The sequence below is a fragment of the Marmota monax genome, unplaced genomic scaffold, assembly GCF_021218885.2.
Source record: "Marmota monax isolate L192 unplaced genomic scaffold, Marmota_monax_Labrador192_F-V1.1 WCK01_AAM20220418_F8-fsc00021, whole genome shotgun sequence".
NCBI lineage: Eukaryota > Metazoa > Chordata > Mammalia > Rodentia > Sciuridae > Marmota > Marmota monax.
Window position 1 is genome coordinate 24735183 of NW_026695228.1, and position 18739 is coordinate 24753921.

General features: G+C 56.1%; 2 protein-coding genes across 4 annotated transcripts; both read right to left on the reverse strand.

Moving 5' to 3' along the window:
• Window positions 1-99: 99 nt before the first annotated feature.
• Window positions 100-14704, reverse strand: Il27ra (interleukin 27 receptor subunit alpha). 3 transcript variants are annotated; one of them, XM_046436761.2, is made up of 13 exons: window positions 14367-14704; window positions 11527-11684; window positions 11284-11441; window positions 9341-9500; window positions 9167-9240; window positions 7003-7186; window positions 6726-6914; window positions 3871-3972; window positions 3638-3796; window positions 2047-2172; window positions 1536-1629; window positions 1277-1370; window positions 100-939 (listed from the first exon to the last, which is right to left on the reverse strand). In XM_046436761.2, the coding sequence occupies exons 1-13, from the start codon at window positions 14687-14689 to the stop codon at window positions 799-801; spliced, it is 1962 nt and encodes a 653-aa protein (XP_046292717.1). In that variant the 5' UTR covers window positions 14690-14704; the 3' UTR covers window positions 100-798. The 3 variants fall into 3 exon arrangements, with proteins under 3 accessions (XP_046292717.1, XP_046292716.1, XP_058432800.1); XM_046436760.2 differs by having other exon boundaries at window positions 100-984; XM_058576817.1 differs by lacking the exons at window positions 100-939; window positions 1277-1370; window positions 1536-1629 and adding an exon at window positions 1636-1931.
• A 559-nt stretch (window positions 14705-15263) lies between these two features.
• Rln3 (relaxin 3) lies at window positions 15264-17498 on the reverse strand. The gene is made up of 2 exons (XM_046436765.2): window positions 17258-17498; window positions 15264-16068 (listed from the first exon to the last, which is right to left on the reverse strand). The coding sequence occupies exons 1-2, from the start codon at window positions 17445-17447 to the stop codon at window positions 15830-15832; spliced, it is 429 nt and encodes a 142-aa protein (XP_046292721.1). The 5' UTR covers window positions 17448-17498; the 3' UTR covers window positions 15264-15829.
• Window positions 17499-18739: the final 1241 nt, after the last annotated feature.

An 18739-nucleotide genomic window follows, 5' to 3' on the forward strand; every position in this document is an offset into this window, starting at 1 on the left:
GGGCCTGCACGTCCACCTGGCCCACTGCCTGTGACCCTGGCTCCCGTCTGTGACAAAGCCTTTATACTTGAAAATAAAACCTTAAAGCACTCGGACAGCTTGAATGTGTGCGTGGTGTTAGCAAAGAATCATTCATCGTCCCCTGGGGGGAAACTGAGGACGCGCTTCCCCTCGGAGCCAGCGAGAGGCCAGAGTCAGTCCGCAGCAAAAACACCTCAGGCTGCAGTAGCTATTAGGACACAAGCGTTGATTGTGGCCCCGCTCCACGCGGTCCCTCAGGGATTCAGGCTCGGATCCACGCAGTTTTCTCTCATGTCCCCTGGGGTGTGGCCCCAGCGAGCGCCTGTGCCAGCTCACAGGAAAGAGAACAGGTGTAGAGAAGAACCTCCACCAGGGTTTTAAGGCTGCCCACGTGATGTTGGCACAGGGCACTTCTGCTCAGGTTCCGTCTGCCCCCACCCTGTTGTCAAGACCTCAGTCCACGACTGACCTAGCTGCAAAGGACCGTGCCCAAGTGCAGTTCTGTTCTGGCAGGACACACTTCCGGAGGCAGCGGCGGCGGCTCTCGGATTGCATACATTTTCTCTCACTTCCTCGTCCATTCCCTGCTGGGGCTGGACCCTTCTCTGAAGGGGTCCTTCAACCTCAGCGCTTCCTGGCTGGGTGTCCTCAGACAAGTGACTCAGCCTCTCTGAGCCTCAGTGTCTTCATCTGTCAAGAGGTTTAACCCGGGGCTGGGGAGCAGCATCCATGAGCACCCTTCTGGCTTGTCCTGCAGCCCCCAGCTTGGGGCAAGGTTCAGACCAGATCTTGAAACTTGGGGGGCCTCAGGAGGCCCAGTTCCTCTGGTGTGGGCAGGAAATGTTTCTCATACCCAGAGTGAAGTGGGGTGGGGGACTGGGGGGGCTCCTTAGGTGCTGGTGGCTCCATCTCCTCTACCTTCAGGACAGGCAAGTCAGTCAGAGGGGGGGCCTGGCACACCTCCTGGGAAGAGATGAGACTGAGACCCTCTCCTCCTATCCCCCCACTTCCTCACACCCCCTGTCCGGGACCCCTAACTCCCCAGAGGGCTCTCCCAGCTGACCTGTTTGGGGTGTTCAGCATCAGGGACGGAGCCCAGGCCGCTGGACCACGGAGCCACGCGCCAGCCCTTCTCTTGACCCAGAGTCTGGCTAAGGTGCCAAGGCTGGCTTTGAACCCGTGACCCCCGCTCCGCCCCAGGAGTACCTGGGATTCCGGAGCCCCCTGGCGCCTGGCACAGTGGGCGGGCGCTTACCTCCACGTGGGTCTGCCCGGCGCTGCTGTTGGCGGGGTCAGGAACCTTCTCCCACACCCAGTGGGGCAGCACCTTCTGTCGCAGGTGGAGGCACCTGTGAGCAGGGAGGAGTCAGAGCAGCTGTCCCTGTGGCCAGAGGCGGGCCCAGGGGCAGAAACCGGGCTGTCACAGACCGCAGGCCTCCTCCCAACCCCCACGGGAGCTCAGCTGGTGCCCGCGCCAGGCACCAGGGCAGAGACCCGCGGGCCTGACCCCTCACCTTCGAGCCATGACAAGGCTCAGGCCGCAGCCCACCAGGAGCAGCCCCCACAGGGCCAGGACACCCGGCAGAACTCTCCATGGCACCGTGTTATCTGGAAGGTGGGAGGAGAGACCGTGTGGACACCAAGGAGGGACAGGCCCACGCCGAGGCAGGGCCTGGGGAGGGGAGCAGCGGGCAGGGCCCGATGGGAAGGGCCTAGGGAGGCACAATCCCGGGGCGGGGGTGTGGCCTCGAGGAGGGCAGGTCAGGGTCAGGTGTGGGGTGAAGCTGCAGGTCACTCGCCTGCCTGAGTGTCACCACAGCATTCAGCAGACTCGAAAGGCCTCCAAGGACTTGGGGTGCTCCGTGGCAGAGCACCCACCTGGCATGCACTGGGGTCTGGGTTCAGCACCCCTAAAAAATAATCCTCCCCATCAAGCAGAAGGTTGTCCACCCATTGCGGTCTGTGTAGTGACTCTAGTGTCCCCTACCCTCCAATGGAGCCTGCAGTTCCACCCCAGGCCCCTACCTGGTAGGTGAAGCCAGAGGCTGGGGCCAGGTGGGCCCTGTCCTGCAATGGTGGAGGCAGTCACCCACAGCTCACAGGGACCCCAGTGAAGGTTGGGCAGAGTGGCGATCCGGGTGCTGCTGCTCACTGAAGAACACAACCAGAGAGGTTGGAGAGGTGGCAGTTCTGCCTCAGGACCTCGGTACGTGCTCCTTGTTCTGTTGGTGACACTGTCCCCCAGATACCCAGGTGGTTCCCTCCTTCTCTCTCTCAAATGTCACTCCTCAGGGAGCTCTTCCCTGAATACCCCTTTAAAACTGTGCCCCTGCACCCCCGCCACCTTCCCTGCTTCCTTCTCAGCCCAGAGCTCATCACCATCTGGCACACACAGTATTTGGCTTGTCTGTCGGTGGGTCACCCGTTAGAAAGTCAGGTCCCAGGCTCAGGCTGTAGCTCAGCGGAACAGTGGTGCCCAGCCCGCTGGGGACCCCGGGTTTAGTCCCCAGTACAAATGGAAAAAGAAAACAGAAATGATCAAGGGCACGCGTGTGGTCCCGCTACCGGGATGAGGTGTTGGGCCCCGCAGCCCAGGGTCAGCTTGGGCAACGTAGTGAGGCCCTGGACTGAAAACAAAAGTGACTCCTTAAAGGCCGCATTCCCAGGGGCTCTGTCAGCGCCTAGCACACACAGTGACACATCCCTCCCCTGTCTGGAACCCGGTGGGAGTTGGCAGAGGCATTTAGACCTCCCAGAATGACTCTTATTTACTTTTTTAACAAAATGAATTGAGGCTGGACACGGTGGCACATGCCTGTCATCCTATTGGCTCAGGAGGCTGAGACAGGAGGCTTGCAAGTTAGAGGGCAGCCTCAGCCATTTAAGGAGGCCCTAAGCAACTTAATGAGACCCTGTCTCAAAAAATAAAAGGGCTGGGGCTGGGGCTCAGTGGCAGAGCGCTTTCCTAGCATGTGCGAGGCACTGGGTTTGATCCTCAGCACCGCATATAAGTAAATGAATAAAATAAAAGTCCATATACAACTAAAAAATATAAAAATATAAATAAATAAAAAGGGCTGGGGATGGGGCTCAGTGGTTAAGCACCCTGGGTTCAATCTCTAGTACAAAGTAAATAAATAAAAACCTCCTTTTTTTATTTGCTGGGGACTGAAGCCAGGGATGCTCTAACCCGAGCCACACACACCCCCGCCAGCCCTTTTTATTTTTCATTTTGAGACAGGGTCTCACTGAGCGGCCCAGGCTGGCCTCCAACTTGTGATCCTCCTGCCTCAGCCTCCCGAGTCTTTGGGATTACAGCCATGCACTACCGCGCCTGGCTTCAATACCGGTTTATTTTACCAAAAAAGGAATCATATCAGAGTTTCATAATCCTTTTATCTTTTCCACTTAATAAAATATGTCAGGCATCTTTCATTGTCAATAAATATAGATTGGAGTCTTCATTTTTAATGGCCCAATGAGAGGCCATTTCACTGATAGCCAAGAGGGTTATTGTCCCTTAAGGAACTAATGACATCATGTCCCCGTGGGAGGAGGGGGAGCACAAGGGGCCCGTGTGGGCCAGGGGACATGGGGCAGGAGGCAGCAGGCTCACCATTGGTGCAGTCGCAGGGGTTCGTCCCACTTCTTGAACACAACGTGTAGTGAGTAAGGTGGCCCTGGAGCTGGTGTCTTGGGACCTCCTCCCACGCCACCGTGGGAGTCCCTGGGGGGTCATCCTGGAGTCTCCAAAGGGTCGGCCCTGCCAGGGGTGCTGGGGAGAAGTCCGGTAGGTGGAAGCTTGCTGGGGTCCCAGGACCCCCCCAGCCCTCCAGCCTCATTTCCTACCTCGTTCCTCCCGGAAAGCCCAGACCGAGGAGGCGGGGGCCAAGCCCCCAGGAAAGACCGCTGTCACTGTGATCCGATAGGGCACCCCTCCTTTGAAAGTCCCTGGGAGGCAAAGGGACAAAAAGCGATTTAAAGCCGGCTTTCCCTCCCTGCCCACTTCCCACTTGGGAGTGTCTTCACTGGGTCCCCAAAGGACACCCTGGGATGGGGACTGGGGTGTGGTCTATGGAAGGCCACCCAGAAAAACCAGGAGGGCCGTGAGAAGGGACGAGGAGAGGGAGAGGGAGAGGGAAGGGCCAGCAGACCCTGGTGAGGGGCCGCTCTCTGTCCCTGGGCCTGACCCCCAGCAGCCCCAGAGGGGAAAGGAGGAGTCCGGTCCCCAGGGGGACCACCGCGCTCAGTGCCGCTGGGAACCTGTGGGGGCAGCAGAGAGCAGCCGGGTTCTCCCCACCGCGGATGACCATGACGGTCCACGGATGACCATGACCGTCCACGGATGACCATGACCGTCCCTGGCTGCGCCGCCGAGGGTCCCCCTCCCCAGCACTTCCTGCCCCTGACCAGAGAGCGGCCTCGGCCAGGAGGCGCGGACTGGGCGCTCGCAGGGGAGACCTGGGCGGGCTGGGCAGCGCCCCGTGGTCGGGGTGCCCTCGAGGTCCCGTCGAAACCCGCGGCTTCTGCACAGCGTCCCCGAGCCAGGGGTCTCAGGGCCGGGGTCCTTCCCCGTGGCTCAGGGGTACTCGTGGGCCATGGGACTGTCCCAGCTTTCTCACTCGCGGCCCTACTGTCCCCCCGGGTGCTGCATCCCACAGACGGCTCCCAGGACCCGCTCAGACCCGAGGACCCGGCAGACCCAGGACAGGCTCCCGTGGGGGGCCGCGGACGGACAGGCGTCTCAGATGCGACACACAGAAGCCCCGCCAACCAGGACCCCCTAACCTGAGCCTGCTTGCTTCTCCCCCAACCCGGGTCCCCACCTGATCCCGTCCCACCGTTTCCCTCCCCAACCTTCAGCTCCTGCCCTTCCCCGCCCCACAGTCCCTTCCCCCCAGAGCAGCCAGAGGGCACCTGTGAGCACTTGGGTGAGGGCACTTCCCTCCTCCGTTCAGAATCCTCTATGGCTCCCACCTCACTCTGCCCCAAAGCAAAGTCTTCCCCAAAGTCCCTGCATAATCTACCCCATGACCTCCTCCATTGTCCCCCTTCACTCCACTCTAGGCACACCACCCCCCTGCTGTCCCTCCAACCCACTGGGCATATTCCTGCCCCAGTGCCTTTGTACGGGCTGTTCCCTCACCCTAGAATGCTTTTCCCTCAAATATCCTCAGGTCTCCCTTTTTCTTTCCTCAGCTTAAATGTCACTTCCCCAGAGGATCATCTTCTAACTTTTCTTTCCAAAATAACCTCTGCTTTCCTTTTTCCTTGATTATGTTAAAGAAATGCCTGGGTTGTTTTTTTATTTTGTTTTGTGGGAGAGCTGCCCACCCCACAAGAATGTCAGTTGCATGAGGGTAGGGACGAGGCTGAGAGGAAAATGCTTCAGCATGATGGCTCAGGGCTTGGCTTCAGGAGCCTGACTATCTGGTTCACACAGTGGCTGTTCCACTGACGTGCTGTGTAGCCTTAGGCGAGTTACCTAACCTCCCTGGGCCTGTTTCTTCATCTATAAATTGAGCATGATAATAAGAGAAACCTACTTTGTAAGGAAGTTTGAATGATTTAATGCTTAAAGTACATGCCACTGTTCATCAGCTGTGTCGCGGAGTCCCAGTGCCTGTATTAGAGCCTCGCCTGTGGCTGGTGGCCAGTGAGTATTTCTTGCATGAATTACTAACTGTAACCCTCTCTCTCTCTCTCTCTCTCTCTCTCTCTCTCTCTCGCCCACCCATCAGTCAACTCTCCTTTAATGGCTGGAGTGGGGCTATGGTTTGGATATGATTTGAGTGTGACTCCCCCAAGGGTTCGTATATTGGAAGCGTGGTTCTTAGTATGGAGGTACTGTGTATGGAGACGTGGGACCCCCAGAGGTGGGGTCTGGCGGGAGATAGTTAGGTCTCTAGGGGAGCTACCCTTGGAAAAGATCAAGGTTCTCATGAGAGCCTTGTCACTCCCCATGAGAGTAAGTTATAAAAGCGTAAGTCTGGGCTGGGGGTGTAGTTCAGTGGTAGGCCATTGGCCTACATTCACAAGGCCCTGGGTTCCATCCCCATCCCAGGGAAAAAAAAGAAAAGAGTGAGCCTGACCATTCTCCGTCGAGAGGAAATTACCGAGAATGGTGTGTTAAAATCTCCCACAATGGGGCTGGGGTTGTGGCTCAGTGGCAGGGTGCTTGCCTTGCACATGTGAGGCACTGGGTTCAATCCTCAGCACCACATAAAAATAAATAAACAAAATAAAGATATCGTGTTCATCTATAACTAAATTTTTTTTAAAAAAATGTCCCACAATGGTTGCAGATGCATACATGTCTCCTGTAGCTCTGTCAAGTTTTGCTTTATGTATTTCAAAGTCATGTTATGAGGTACTTACAGATGAACTACTTTTACATCATCCTGGTAAACTAAATATTTTTTCCATTATGTAACAACCTTATTTCCTCTTTATTCTCTGCTTAATTTGAACCCTCTCTGGCTCCCTGTGGTCTCTTCCTCTTACACACTCCCATCATGATGCCATCCGCCATGTTGTACTGCAGCCATGAAGGCCCTCACTAGAAGCAGCAGATGCTTACCATGCTCAGGGCCCCCCAAACTGTGAGATGAACCCCTCTTCTTTATAAGTACCCTCAGGTATTGTGTTAAAATAACAGAAAATGGACTAATACAGATAGGAACCAACTTGTCCTGAGGCCTCACCTGGCAACAGAGCACTAAGGTTCCCAGGGGGAAGCCGGACCCAGTTGAGGTCTTCTAGAGTGTCCCCATCTTGAGCCCAGTCCACCACGTGTTCCAGTGGTTCCCCGTCCCCTGGTTGCCAGGTCACCAGCAGCTGCGTGCTCCCGGGGATGCCGCTGACCACCACATCATGGGGGGCAGAGTCTGGAGCTAGAGGGTGGGGCGGAGAAGTCTCCCTGCGGACTCAGGAAGCCCCTCCCCTGCCTCCAAGGCTCTGAGGAAGTCCATCACCTCTTACCCAAGCAGACCAAAGAGAAGTTCGTGCGTGGCTCCCAGCTGGTGGTGTTGACAGCAGACACCCCTGCCCACTCTGCCCAGGGGGGGATGGAGCACTTGCAACAGGGGACCCCTTCCTGAGTCAGACTCTTCTCTCCAACCCAGAACCACACTCTGTAGCTCACCTGCACGCAGGGCCCGGGGGCCTGTGGGGGGGGGAGAGAAGGGTTAATGTGCCTCGCTTTTCAAGCACCCACCCTGCATCGGGGTGAGGTTACCTGTCAGTGAGGCAGGATGTCCCCTCCACATCGCAGTGGAGGGGACTGAGCCTCAGAGGGACTCACGCAGAGGTGGGGTATGGATGAGGGCCAGGACGAGGGGAGGTGAGAGAGATACTCTCTTTGGGTATAAAATTTAAGTTGTGGGGGATACCAAAAATCCAGTAACCAACTTAAACAACACCGGACGGTGGTATTTTAATAAATCAAAATTAATGCAGAAATTTATGACCAACAAAATATCAAGATTTTACATAAAGCCAGGATCTAGGCTGGGAAGGTGGCTTGGTGGTGGAGCACTTGCAGGAACTTTGTTCTGGGTTCAATCCCAGCTCTACAAACAATAAATAAAGACAAGATCCAGTCCTCCACTGGTGTGACCTGCCCTAATCTCCTCACCCTAATCTTGGCTCCAGTGACCATCAAACTATATTTGCAAAGAGAGATACCTGGTCCTGGGACTCTAGTTTGCTGATGTGATTTTTAAAATTATTGCATTAATGTATTATTTATCTCAAATAGTGAGTTCTTGGGTATCCCTTTAAATTTTGTTCCTGAGTCCTTCTTCTCTGTCCTGTGCATTTCTAAGGGATTTCAAATTTCCCCACTATTGGTCCTCAGGGATAGGTATAGCAAAGGGGATGGGGCCTTCCAGGGGGCTTTGGGCAAATAAGTGGAAATTTTTGGTAGCTTCCATGTTTAATATTTGATGGGCGATAATCAGGGATGCTACACTGTCCTGAAAAACAAAAACCAAAATTGTCCCATGCCCCTTGAGAAATTTTAATATCATCCCCACTGGAAACTAATTTAGACAGAAAACCTGCATAATAATTCAACTGATTCAAAAAACAGACTTGTTTTTTTCAGGCCTGAGGATCCAATCCATGCTTTCAACCACCTTGCCCATCTAAGGTACCTGGAAATTGGTCTATGGCCTGGCACGTGGTTGATTTGGGTAAATATTCTGTGTGTATATGAAAAGAATGCGTGTTCTGATGCTTCATAGATAAGTCCATGAGGTTAAGTTTGTAATCATATGTTCAAATCTTCTAGATCTTAGCTTGTTTTCAATCTGCTTATTATGTAAATTACTGAATGTAAAAATGTATTAAAATCTCTCACAATGATCATGGACCCATACATGTCTCCTATATTTCTGCCAATATTTGCTTTATGTATTTTGAAGCCATGTTATTAGGTACATACAGATTAAGTCTTCTTATGTAATCCTGGTGAACTGAATCTTTTGCCGTTTATGTAGTAGCCTTATTTCTTCTTCATTTTCTGCTTAATGCTCCAATTTAAGATTTTCTTGTGTGTGTGTGTTCACATATTCACATATACATACATACATACTGGGTATTGAACTGGAGACTGAGCCCAGGATGCTTTATCACTGAGCCACATCCTTAACCTTTTTTTTTTTTTAATATTAATTTTTTGGGGCTGGGGCTGGGGCTCAGCGGTAGCGCATTTGCCTGGCATGTGTGAGGCACTGCCTTCGATCTTCAGCACCTCATATAAATAAATGAATAAAATAAAAACATTGTGTCTATCTACAACTAAAAAAAACTTTTTTTCAAAGTGTGGGGCTGGGGGTGTTAGCTCAGTGGTAGAGTGCTGGCCAGGCATGCACGAGACCTGGGGTTCAGTCCCTAACACTGCATTCATTCATTAAATAAATATGAAGGTAGGGCACACCTGCCGCCCCTCTGTACCTGGGCCAGGTGTCAGGTCTCTCAGGCGGCTGACACAGGTGGAGGTGTGCTCCTGGCCCTGGGTGGGCCAGGCCCCCTGGAGCATCTCGCCCTGAATCCCTGAAGCAACCTCCAGGGGGCAGCAGAGTCCCCTGTCTTGCCGGTGCCCTCGGGTTTTGGAGAGAAACGACCCACCCCCAGGGCTTACCTTCCACAGAAGCAGCAGCTCCTGTCTGCTCGGGGGCCCACACCGGTTCCCAGACACCCACATGTCTTTTGGAGCTGGCAAAGATGAGGAAACGGGGGGCAAATGAAAGGGACAGGATCGGCCAGATTTTCCGAGAAAAGGGGCCCAGGTCCTGGGCAAGCCTGGACTCCTCACCAGAGGGCAGCGTCTGGAAGGACAGCACCGGGCTGCTCTCGCCCCACAGCTCGGCCTCTGTGTCCACCCGGCAGCGGCCGGACACCTCGTAGCGGGTGGCCAGCTCCAGGTCTGGGATCTCGATGGGGGTCAGCGGTGCCGTCTTCAGCTCGGGCTCCAGCTGGGAGGAGGGCGGGGGAGAGAGACGGGCGGCTCTGAGCTGAGGGTGCTCTGGAACCCATGTGTCACCGGGCGACCGACCCTCCCGGTGTGCCCAGGGCTGAGCGGGTTCCAGAACACGTCCCTCCCGAGAGAGAGAGAAGCTGCTCATCCTGCGCGCTCCGTAGAGAGGCAGGTGGGAGGTTCCAGCATCGGCCCTATTTTACAGGTGAGGAGATTGAGGCCCCGCTGGGGAAGGTCACTTGCGCAAGGTCACAGAGCCATTGAGAGTAGTTCATAACAGGGAGCCAGGGTCCAGAGCCCCCTCGTCCTGCTCTAAATTGCCAGACGATCACAATGAAGGCAGCTCTGCTCTTTATGGGGTCGGTCGTCTTGTTCTGTTTGTTGGAGGAGGCGGGGTCTCGCTATGCTTCCCAGCTGCCTGGAGCTTCTGGCTCAAGTGAGCCTCCTGCCTCAGCCTCCTGAGAGGCTGGGACTCCCCGTGCACACCAGCTCGGCCACCATGCCAGGCCGTCCTGGCGTTCTGTGTCTAAGGCCGTGGCTACGGCACTTGAATATTCCCAACGTCTATTCTCCCCTTCTTCCTTTGGGAAGAGAACCCCGGAGTGTTATTTGGGAACATGGCTGCCAAGAATAAGGACATTTCCTGGACTCCTTTGCAATCAGATGCCACCATGTGACAGTGTTCTCAGCCACTGAAATATGAAAGGAAATACCTATACAACTTCCAGGTGGTGCTCTTCAACTGCCTGCCTGGGTCCCTCTACTCCTTTTGGGGTCCCCTTGCTCTGGACTTGTTTTCCACTTTCCTGCTGTGTGACCTTGGGGAAGTTGCCTAACTTCTCTGTATAAAGAGAACTATAAAATGGATATCTACCTTTTTTTTTTCTCTTGAGACGGGGTTCTACTATGTTGCCCAGGCTGGCCTTGAACTCCTGGACTCAAGTCATCCTCCAACTTCAGCTCCCAAGTAGCTGGGACCACAGGCACCATGCCAGGCTCAGTGGCTTTGATTACCTGTTTCTGACTGTCGCTGAGAGCCAGGCTGCACTGTTTCTCCATACAATGGGAAGGAGTCAAAGCCAGCAACCTCCACAAGTTCATGGAAGGATTCAATACACTCGTGTTTGCAGAGAACCCAGAGCAGGGCAGGCGCACGGGGGTGTTCTCTGAACGTCGCCATGTTATTATTTCAAGGTTAACTCAAGCCACTCCAGGACTTTTACTGATTCCCAGAAAAGGAGAAAGATGTTTTGAGCTTCTGAAATATTCTAAGTGTATCTGATCGATGCCTGTGTGAGACCTACACCGCCAGCCCTGGGCACCCTCAGGGGACCAGTTTCAGGACCCTGCAGATACGAAAATCCCAGGATGCCCAAGTGCCTTCGATAAAACAGCCCAGCCCTGGGACAGGACTCAGCACGTCGTCCCGCAGGCTGGCCACCCTCTCAGGACGACTTGTAAAACCTAACACAACGTCAAGGCTGCTTGTCTATTTGTTACGCTGCATTGCTTAGGGGACAATGACAAGAAAAACAGTCCACACATACCCCGACCGATGCCCCCCGTGTTTCCCATCTGGATAAACTGGGGGCGCAGCGCCCCTGGAAGTGGGGGGGCTGGCTGTAGATGACTGTGGGAGGAAGACGCAGGGCAGGCATCGGGCACAGGACGCACGAGACTGGGGCAGGTGCAGAGCGAGCCCAGGGCTGGGCTCCGACCTGGAGACGATGCCCCGGGACTTGCTGGGGACAGGGCAGGGAAAAAGGGTCCCTGGGACTCACCGGAGTCCAGGCCACCTCCGGGCATCTTCGATAGTAGAACTGGCAGATCAGGACCTTATGAGGTGGCCAGGTAGGTGGCTCCCACTGCACCGTGGCCTCCAGGGGCTCGTCCTCTGAAAAGTCCACCTCGGGACGCAGCCGGGGGGCTCTGGGCTTCACTGGGGAGGGAGGCCGGGGCGCAGTGAGCCGGGGCCCCCAGAACCACCCACCCCAGCCAGAGCTCCCCACCCCCCGCCACGTTACTTCGGGTTTCCAGGTTGATGAGGACGGGGGGCCAGAGGACCTGGCCTGCCTTGGTCCCCCAGATGAGCAGCGTGTCAGACACGGTGAATTGCTCCCGAGGAACCGTCACCCAGCTCTGCCCCGAGGGCACCGCCACGGTCCGGGTTCTGTTGGAATGGCTGTGAGGAGAGATGTGAGCATGAGACGGCTCCAGCTTGGAGCCAGGGCCACGGGACAACGGCCCTTGGAACAGCTGGCCTTCGCCTGGGTTCAAAGCCCGGCGCTGGTGCTTCGGAGCTGTGTGTACTGGAGGAAGGAGCTTGACTTCTCTGTGCCTCCATTTCTCACCCACGAGATGAGGGCAATAACCATCCAGCTGAAAAGACGGAGCGGGGAGGGGGATAAACACCAAAGGAGAATAAACAGTTCTGGGGACCTGATCCAGAGGGTCGCCCATGGTGGCAGCTCCACTGGAGATTTTCAACTTTACGGTGGTGCAGGTGGAGCGTTCGGTGGAAACCGTGTTCCGGGTCTGGAGCTCTGGGGGGGGCTCCGTGGTGCAGCCCTCGGCCCGGGCAAGGCCCTGGGCTCCATCCCAGCACCACACGCAGTTATTTTGTTGTAAATTCTGACCTTTTCCTGGGCCGGCGATTCAGGACGACTCTCGTTTTTCCATTTCAGTGAAGTGTTTGATAAATTTCACGAGAGGCTGGACACTTAGTCATAAAAGAGGCTTTTTCATTAGATGCTCTTGCCCATGCGCAGGCCCAGGGAGGCCCTCTGAGCTGGAGATTGAACCTGGGGCCTGGGCGGGCTGGGCACGCACTCTACCACTGACTGCGCCCCCCGCCCAGCTCGATTCATTTGTGACTCACACTATTTTTAACTTACAATAGGTTGACTATACAATAGGAGGAACATCTGTGCATGTTATGATATTTATTGAGCACCTACTGTACATATGCACATTCAGGTCCATGCAACCATTCAGCCAACAAACAGCCAAGTTCTAGAAGCAGAGACTAGAATGAAAACCCAAACAAAGGCCTGCCCTCTGGAGCTGTTCCAGGGGCAGAAAAGGAAGCGAAGCCTACAGTCAAAGCCATGCCAGGTGGTGGGATATGATGAGCAGTCAGACCGGGTGTAGACTGTGGCTGGTGTTTGAGAAACAGTAGAAAGGCCCACGTGGCTGGGGGGGAGCCAGCAATGGCAGGAGTGAGGGGAGGAGAGGTGGAGAAGTGATGGGGCATATTGTACAGGGCTTCAGGGGCTGAAGGGAGAACTTGGGCTTTTGCTCTGAATGAGGTGGGAGCCATGGAATGTTCTTGAGCAGAGGAGGGGTGTGCGCTGACCCAGGTGTTAAGAGTGTGGGGTTTGACCTGGAAACCAGGGACCAGAAGATACCCGACAGCACAGCCCTGGCCAGTGGCAATGGTGGGTCAGGGTAGGTGCTGGGGACCTGGGAGGAACGGCAGGGTCGCGGGTAACATGGAAGGGGGAGCCGCTAGGGCTTGCTGATGGAGGATGAGATGTGTGTGTGGAAGGGGGAGAGGCTGAGGAGAGCCCCAAAGCTTGGATCTCACGCCTCAGTCACGAAAACAAGACAAAAAAGAAGACTCCCCCAAAACCAGGTATTGGTGAGGATGTGGGGAAACGAACAGTCCTGCGAGGCCGGTGGGAATGGGAAAGGCAAGGCGCAGGTACTGCTTCAACGTTAAACACAGAGCGGACTCTCAGCCAGCAACGCCACCCCCGGCCCCAGGCCCCAGGGAAGGGAACAGGGACCGGAACAGGAACTCGCAGGCCCAGGCACAGAGCAGCCCTATACCCCAACAGCCAGACAACACGCGTCTCTAGGGGGAATGGAGCAAACTGGGAAGACACACGCCGGGCATGTTGTCCCCACGCGGGACAATGGAGACACCACATGCCACATCACAGACGGGACCCGGGACAGCCTCGAAGGCCACGTGTCGCGTGACTCCAAAGCTTCAGGCATGAAATCCAGACATGGAAGTCCATGGAGGCTGCCAGGGACCAGACGGAGGGGGACAGAGGGGGACGGGCGTGCCTGGGTTTGCCCTGGGGTCGGGGCTGGTGGCCAACACCGCAAAGGGACTCGATGCCTCTGAACTGTGCACTTCAGAACAGTTCTGTTACGGGAATTTCATCTCACTCACACAGGAGAGGGGACGTCCCCCACTCTCCGCGTTCTACCAGCTAAAACGCGCACTTGCGGGGATGGGCAGTGGTGGCCGCATGACATTGTGAGTGTACTTGAGGCTGCTGAATGGAATACTTAGAAGTGGTTGCTAACGGTAACCACTAATGGTAAATTTTGCCTTGTGTGTATTTAAACCACCATTAAAAAGAAGAAGAAGAAAAAAGCACCCACGATGTGGCTTATGGTGAAGGAACTCGGGTCTCTGCCTTGAACTCTGGACCCCACGAGGGCTGGGCTTTTAATCTACCTCTTTCACAGCTGCAATCCAGAGCAACAGACTGATCTGTCTGTATGCTCAGAGAGGTCAAACTACTTGCCTGAGGTTAAACAGCGATAATAAAACAGCTTCAAAAGTATTAAGCGTTTTCTCGTTGCCATGTGCCTCATTGAACCCTCAGACTCAACCCTGGGAGCAGGTTCCATTTTTACTACCACTTTAAAAGGGGACGAAAGGGAGGCTCAGAGAAGGAAAGGTCAGGCAGAAGAATATAAGGGATCTGGAATTAGGTGGGCTGCAGAGTTGGGGAGGACTGGGGCTGGGGGGGCCGAACTCCTGAATCTCCTCGCCCAGAGCAAGCTGGGACCTGAGTGGCCACCTTCAATGCCTCAGTTTCCCCAGACTCCCCCGGGTACTCACTATTTCTGGCTCCGGAGGTGCAGCATAGAGGGGGCTCCCAGGTCCCCAAGAGGTTCCCATGAGCAGTTCAAGTTCCCCAAAGGTTCAACTCCGTGGCACTGCAGTGGCCCAGGGCCGCCTGGAGAGGGAGGCAGAGGGTCCCGAGGAAGGGGGTCAAATAGCCCTGTCGCCTGAACATCCCTCAAACTGGACTTTCCGGGGCTTCTAACAACGGCCAGCGGGCGTTCGGGGGTCGCTAACAGAAGTGGGTGAAGGTGGGGGCGCTGGGCACCCCTGCCCGGGCTCTGGGCAAAGCGTCTCCTCCTCCTCTCTGTCAGCCACATCCTGTTGTCACACACCCGGGCGCTCCCACCCCCGCGCGGCGCTCCCTTCCCACCGCGCGGCCGCCCGCTCCCCGGCTTCTGCCGCCGGCCCTCGCCCCTCTGGGCGCCGCGCTCTGGAGACGGGGCGCTCCGCGGCGAGCGCAGCGGCCGACAGCGCAGGGCGCGATCCCGCCCGCCACTCACCCAGGGGACGCGCTCGGGGGACCAGCAGGAACAACGGAAGCAGCAGCTGGAGCTTTGGCCCAGGCCAGAAGCGGGCAGCCCCGCGCCCCCGCATGACTCCCCGGGACCCCCGGTGCCGCCCAGCCCTGCGGGGCCCCGCGCGGCCGCTCGCTCTGCGCCTCCGGCACGGCCGGGGGCGGGGTCGCCCCGCCCCGCCCCCGCACCTTGACTGGGTCCCTCCCCGTCCCCGTCCCCTGCCCCGCGGAAAGTCCCATGCTCCGCGGGCTGGGGCTGGGCGGGGGATGTGGGGGTGGCCCGGGGCGTCCGGGGGACTCGGTGGCGGGGTGGCGGTGCCGGGCTCCGCGGAAACCTGCCCCCGCTTCCCGCCCCCAGCAGCGCCACGCACACGCCCTGCAGGGCTTCCGAACTTTTATTATTGGGGTCGTGGAAGGTTCTGATGCTCATTCTGCGCCTCCCATCCCAGGTTGTAAGGGAACCTGGGGTACAACCCTGCACCATCTCCGGGGTCCGCAGCCATGGAGCACTGGCAGGGACCCGGGGTGCGAGGCAGGGAAAAGGAAGCTGCAAAGTTTGCATGCGGGCGTGTGGGTCGGCCAGGGATCAGCCACCACAGTTGGGGCCATGCGACGAGCAGAGGTCTTCCTGGGACCAGTTTGGGTAGAGTAGGAACAAGGGACTGTGTGGGCCAGGCCGAGACATGGCTGATGTTGGGGCGAGGTCAGAAGTCAAGATGGAGGGTCCCCATGTGGCTAGGGAGGGACAGAGCTGGCCTAGGGCCCCAGGTCAAGGTGTTTAGTTGGATGGGTGGGAGCGAGGGGACTGGCTTAGCTCAAGGCACCTGGCCTCTGGGGCTTGAAGATGAATGAGTGTGAGAAAGACAGGTGCCGGTCAGACAGGCCAGTGGCTAGCTGCGCTGGGGCACCACCTTTGGTGTCCTCTGGCTGCTCAGCTGCTGGCCTAGCAGAGGCTGCTGATTTCGCTTTTGCTGCACCCCCACTTGCAGCAGTTGCTGGAGAGGCCGGCTAGGACATCTCGGCTGCCCCTAAGAGCCCCAGAGGTCCCCTGCCAGCTGGGTTGACCACCATAGAAGGCCTGGGGAGGTTTGGTGAGGGCCAGCCACTCATTGGAGCCCACAGCTTCGTTCAGCTCGCCTGCCAGGCTGTCTGCATCAGTGTCTGCATCCCGGAAGACGTCCCCTGTAAAAGATGGAGAGAGTTGTGGCTTGGGACTCGGCTGCTACTCTGACCAAAATGTTGGCCACTGACTGTCTCAGCTTCTTCTCTGCTCTTGTGATTCTGCCTTGTGACTCAACGTGTGGATTCCACTTAGTCCTGGGCTGGTGTTCTGGCTCTGCCAGCAGTTTCAGTGGGCAGATCGTTCAACCTGACTTAAGCTTGGTTTCTCCGTCATTTATTTCCTCCTACTCTTGAGGCCATGATGTTTAAGAGCATGCTTTGGGAGATAGCCTCTCCGAGTTATAGTTGTCACCAGGTGAACTTACTTTTCTCAGTCTCTGTTTCCTTATCAACATTGTGGAGGAAATAACACCTATTTTCTCGAATTTTATATGGAGTAGAAGACTTAATACCCATAAAAACTTACAACAATATTGGGCACATGATAAGCACTCAAAATAGCACTGATTGTTTACTGAGCACTTAGCTGTGTGCCAGACACCGTTGTAAGTGCGTTTATGGGTTTTTCCTCTTAATGGCAACCACATGAGGTGGGTGCGCTGTCATTGTCACCCCCACTTTTCAGAGGCAATGAGAAATGACTTGCACGAGAACACACAGCTATTAAGTCATAAAACTACTAAGTGAGCACAGTCAGTTCTTGTGCATTCTGGGTCCACACACATAACTGTCCATCCGTCCATCATCCGTGCGTCCATCCACGCCCCTCCTCCCCATCACCTCCACCCTTCACTCTTATCTGCCTTGACAGAATCGCACCATTTAACCACTCCGCAAGATTCCCGGATCTCTGGAGGGGAATCAGGATGCTGGGAGGGGTCACCTGCTGGTCAGCAGAATCCAGCCACCTACACACCCATGGCTCACCCTACCTGCCCGAGTGGACCGGAAAGTGCCTCGATCTTCAGGACTTGGTGGCCCCCCTCACAGCCTTGCTGAGCGTGGGCTGGGCACTCGGAAGGAACTCGGGAAATAGCCTCTGGGGAGGCTGGCTGCCCCCTTCCCTGCCCGGTGGCTCTGCCAACCCCTGATCCCTGGCCACTGCTTCAAGGCTGGGCAGGGCGCCCAGATGAACGTGGTAGGAAAGGGGTCTGACTCCTGGGGGCTCTCGTCCCAGCATCTCGCTCCCGGGCTCCCTGGACGCATCGGGCCCTCTGTTCCCTCCTCCTCCTGTCCCTCCCGGCCTCACCCATAGCTTCAGGGGCCAGGAGGCCTGACCGCCTCCACCGGGAGCCTCCGCAGGTGAAGATGACCGCCCGGATGAATTCACGGCCACAAAGCTTCACCCCATAGGGCGCTGCCCTGGCCTCGGCCACCAGCCACAGCTGCCCGGCCAGCACCGCCAGGGCCAGCAGCAGCGGCAGCGTGAACTTGGCCATGCTGAGCAGACGACGCCTCGGATGCCCGCGTGGGCCAGCGCCTCCGCTGCTTCCTGGCCCCCATTTATACACCACGGCTCCCCCCTCCCTGCCTGGAGGAAGCTGGGTGACCTCCTTTATCTCCCCCAGCAGAGGGAAGGCAGCATGGCCCCCCAAGGCGACCTTTCCCGTTTGCCCCGCCGAGTGATAACCTTTTGCCAGGGACAGTGTGATGTGGCTGAGCTCGCTGTCATCTTCAACAGAGAGACAAGAGCTCTTTTTTTTTTTTTTTTTTTTTTTTTTGTGGTGCTGGAGACGGAGCCCAGGGTATCTGTGTGCCAGGCGAGTGCTGTACCACAAAGCTATGTCCCCAGCCCTGTAATGACATCTTTGAACTTGAGCAAACCTCAGCACATGGGGCTGGGGCACACCTCGGGGGCAGAGCGCCTGCCTAGCGTGCACAGGGCCCTGGGTTCTACCCTCAGCCCTGCAAAACAAAAAACCAAAAGCAACCAGAGATCACCGAGTCCCAGTGACATCCAGCCACCATGCGCCAAATACACAGAACACCCACTTTACCATAGGAACCCACTGTCAGTGTGCAGCGCAGTGGCACCGAGTGTATCCACACCACTGTGCATGTCACCACAAAACCGAAACTCCACATCCAAATCGTGGCACCCGACAAGGGGATTTATTCAGCCATATAAAAAAAATAGTTGTCCCTCTGGACCCCTGAATTCAGCCAACTGCAGGAAAATACTCTTAGAAAATATTGCATCGGGTGGGCACACAGCCATACCCCCGCTACTCAGGGAGCTAGGCTGAGGCAAGAGGATCACAAGTTTGAGGCCAATCTCAGCAACCCAGTGAGACCTTGTCTCAAAAATAATAAAACAGAGGACTGGGGTGCAGCTCAATGGTAAAGTGTTTACCTAGTGGGCTCTGGGATTTTTTTTCGGGAGGGCGGTTCTGGGGATTGAACTTGGGGACACTCGACCACTGAGCCCCATCCCCAGCCCTATTTTGTATTTTATTTAGAGACAGAGTCTCACTGAGATGCTTAGCGCCTCACTGTTGCTGAGGCTGGCTCTGAACTCACGATCCTCCTGCCTCAGCCTCCAGAGCTGCTGGGATGAAAGGCGAGCCCCACCGCGCCCAGCTGGGCCCTGGGTTCCATCCCAACCACACACACACACACACACACACACACCCCTGCATTTGTACTGAACAACAGACTTTTTCTTGTCATTAGCTCTAAAGAGTGCAGTACAACAATTATGCGCATAGCATTCACATGGTATTGGGCATCC